The following is a 3,076-nucleotide window of genomic DNA, read 5'->3' as shown; positions in this document are numbered from 1 at the left end:
TTATTTTCGTCGTCGACGTAAAAAAAAGATGAAAAAAAAGTGGTGACGTGGACACTATAAAACGTCATTTTGAATGGCGTTTTATAGAATTTGTATTAGTTTGATAAATAAATTAAAAATTATATTATTTTTATAAATAATTTTTTTAAAATTATTTAGGTAAAGCACTCAAGTAGTACGACTGGTTCAGGCAGTTCCTGGACACTTGTTAGGACTTGATTACTCTCCTATCGTGCAACCATCATATATTACCGATGAAAAGTTATTCTAAAATACTTCATCTAACTAAATGTTTAATCCAATATCCATTTCTATCATAGTATGTCCCTCAATTGTAATATACAAATTATAAATCAAATCTAACATATGAACAGTCCGGATTGGATAAATGATGGATTTTAATTGGCCAAAGAATTTATATCTTTTTTTTTTTTTTGGAATTTGAGTTGCACTCCTGTTCATAGTATGATACATGATTTATAGATTTCGCAATTCTTGCATGATTTCAGATCTTTTTCCCTCCATGCTATGTAAATCATGATGGAATATAAAGCACTGCCATGTAGCAGAAATAATCTGCACTTGAAACAAATTATAAAAGGCAGCACAAATCCAAGCTTATGCTGGCCATTTGGTATTGGTAGGCTGCGTATGGACCAGGCGTGTACAAACACCTTAAATGGATCCAAATTGATGGCCCAACCATAAATAATTATACAAAATCAGACCCTGGGTTTAGCGATTTGACATCATTAATGTTCGAATTGTCAAACTGGACAATCTTATTACTCAACAAACCCAAACTATGAGGAAACAGTTTCCTCACACATCCGAATACCTAAACAAACCATGCGAGGGATTAGTAATCGTTAATCCTCCGTCAACCAATAGGTTGACTCCACTCACGTACTTGGCCTCCTCGCTACCTAGAAACAGCACCGCCTCCGCCACGTCCTCCGCCTTCAGCCGCACCCCCTTGAGGATTGCATGCTCATGAAAGAACTCCTCCAGCTCCTCCACTCCCATGCCGAACCCCGCCGTCGTCATCGGCGTTGCCACCCCGTACGGCGACACGCAGTTCACCCGCACCCCGAACTGGCCGAGCTCCAACGCCGCGCTTCTCATCAGCCCCACCATCCCATGCTTCGAGCACGTGTACGCTGCTGACGCCATCCCCGGCACCACCGACGCCACGCTTGCCGTCATCACGATGCTTCCCCGGCGCGCCGGGATCATCACACGTGCGGCGTGCTTCGTCCCAAGGTAGCTTCCCACCAGATTAATCCCCACCACCCTTTCGAAGTCTGCCTTCTCGGATTTGCGTATCTGCATGCACAGCGAGCCGGCGATGCCGGCGTTGTTGAACATGATGTCGAGCTTGCCATGGCGGGAGACGGCGGCATCGACGGCATCTCGGACGTGAGACTCGTCGGTCATATCACAATGGATATAGGAGGCAACGGAGGAGCCGAGGGATTCACAGAAGGCTCGGCCCTTGTCGTCCTGGACATCGGCGATCATCACACGGGCGCCGTGGCGGGTGAAGATCTTGGCCGTGGCCTCACCGATGCCACTGGCGCCACCCGTGATCAGTGCCACCTTGCCTTCGAGACTGCATCAACTATTCAGCACATGACTTAGAGCTCAACTACAGGGTGCGCGACGGTAACAATCTAAAATGGATTTATTTTTATGATAAATATATTTTTTTAATTTTTTATGATATACATTTTTAAAAATTATTACATGATAAAACGGAGTTTAATGAACAACTGATTTATTTTCGTGTAACAAAATATCTATTTCTATTGAAAAAGGAGGATTAGAGTTAAGAATGGATTTGGATCCTCTATGATGCATGCTTTGCGCACAAAATCAGGTAATGTTGTATCACCTTACCGTGCCAAATATGATGCCGGACATAACAAGCAACATATTGACTACAGCAATGATTTATTTTAAAACTAAATGACCTATCACTTCATCCCTATCGATCCAACCTTGCATGGCTAGCTATCTAGGGTCCAAAACATGTAAGGAATTAATGAAACCAAAATACACGTCTCTCAACATAGGAAAAGAGAGACTAACAACAAATTCATAGGCTTTCAGGGTTAGGGATGTTGAAGATAAGACCAAATACTGTTGGAGCTAAAACCAAATGCCGTTGAAGTTGAAGATCAAATTTTAGATAATACTAGAATTTATTAAATTTGTTATTTTTAGTTTCTTATCCCGTTGGAGTTTGATGTATTCGAAGTTATCCAAGTGCATGACCCATGCTCTATAAAAAACCTGGCTATGACGTACTATATTGACAGAATTTTTGAGTAATTAATTCTTTCCACCTCAATCAAGTCTCTTCTCTATTCTATATTATTTTTTTATTTTTGCTCTTTAAAATACCGTCATAACAAGTGGTATTAGAGCGAGATTTCGGCAAAAGAGAAGAAGATGATGGCGGCAAACGGTGTTAGCGGATCTCAACCGTTTCTCCCTATATTCAAAGGGGTGAACTATGACTTCTGGTGCATCAAGATGAAGACGTTGTTGCGGCCACAAGATCTATGGGATCTTGTGGAAAGGAGATCTCTAGATGCTGGCTCAGATCATGCAAAAAAGGATGCAAAGGCATTTTTTATCATTCAGCAGACCGTCGATGAAGAAATTTTTTCTCATATTGTTGCAACTAAGAAAGCAAAGGAGGCATGGGACACACTACAAACTGAATATCTAAGTACTGCTAAAGTATTACGAGTCAAACTTCAGACTTTAAAAAGAAAATTTGAAACTATATTTATGCAAGAGAATGAGAGTATTCATTCCTTCTTTTCTAGAACTATGAAAGTAGTTACACAAATGCGTACTTATGGTTATGCTATTACTGATGAAATAGTTGTAGAAAAAATTTTACAGAGCTTCACACGTAAATGTAAGCATGTTGTTTCAGCAATAGAAGAGTCAAAAGATCTATCTAATTATTCATGTAGTGAATTACTTGGCTCTTTTTTGTCACATGAAGAGTGAATAAATAGGCCTCATAAAAATTTTGTTGAGAATATTTTTCAGACTCAAT

At 40.2% G+C, this 3,076-nt stretch overlaps 1 protein-coding gene across 1 annotated transcript; it reads right to left on the bottom strand.

Annotated features, from left to right (window-relative positions):
* Window positions 1-712: 712 nt before the first annotated feature.
* On the bottom strand, window positions 713-1,935 carry LOC140851511 (momilactone A synthase-like). Its single transcript, XM_073243036.1, has 2 exons — window positions 1,895-1,935; window positions 713-1,612 (listed from the first exon to the last, which is right to left on the bottom strand). Exons 1-2 carry the CDS (start codon window positions 1,933-1,935, stop codon window positions 823-825), a joined length of 831 nt encoding a protein of 276 aa, XP_073099137.1. The 3' UTR covers window positions 713-822.
* Between the last annotated feature and the right edge of the window lie 1,141 nt (window positions 1,936-3,076).

This window comes from Elaeis guineensis, chromosome 9 (assembly GCF_000442705.2).
Source record: "Elaeis guineensis isolate ETL-2024a chromosome 9, EG11, whole genome shotgun sequence".
In the NCBI taxonomy this organism is placed as follows: domain Eukaryota; kingdom Viridiplantae; phylum Streptophyta; class Magnoliopsida; order Arecales; family Arecaceae; genus Elaeis; species Elaeis guineensis.
Note: the sequence above shows the minus strand (reverse complement) of the source record. Positions and strands in the feature narration are given on the sequence as shown.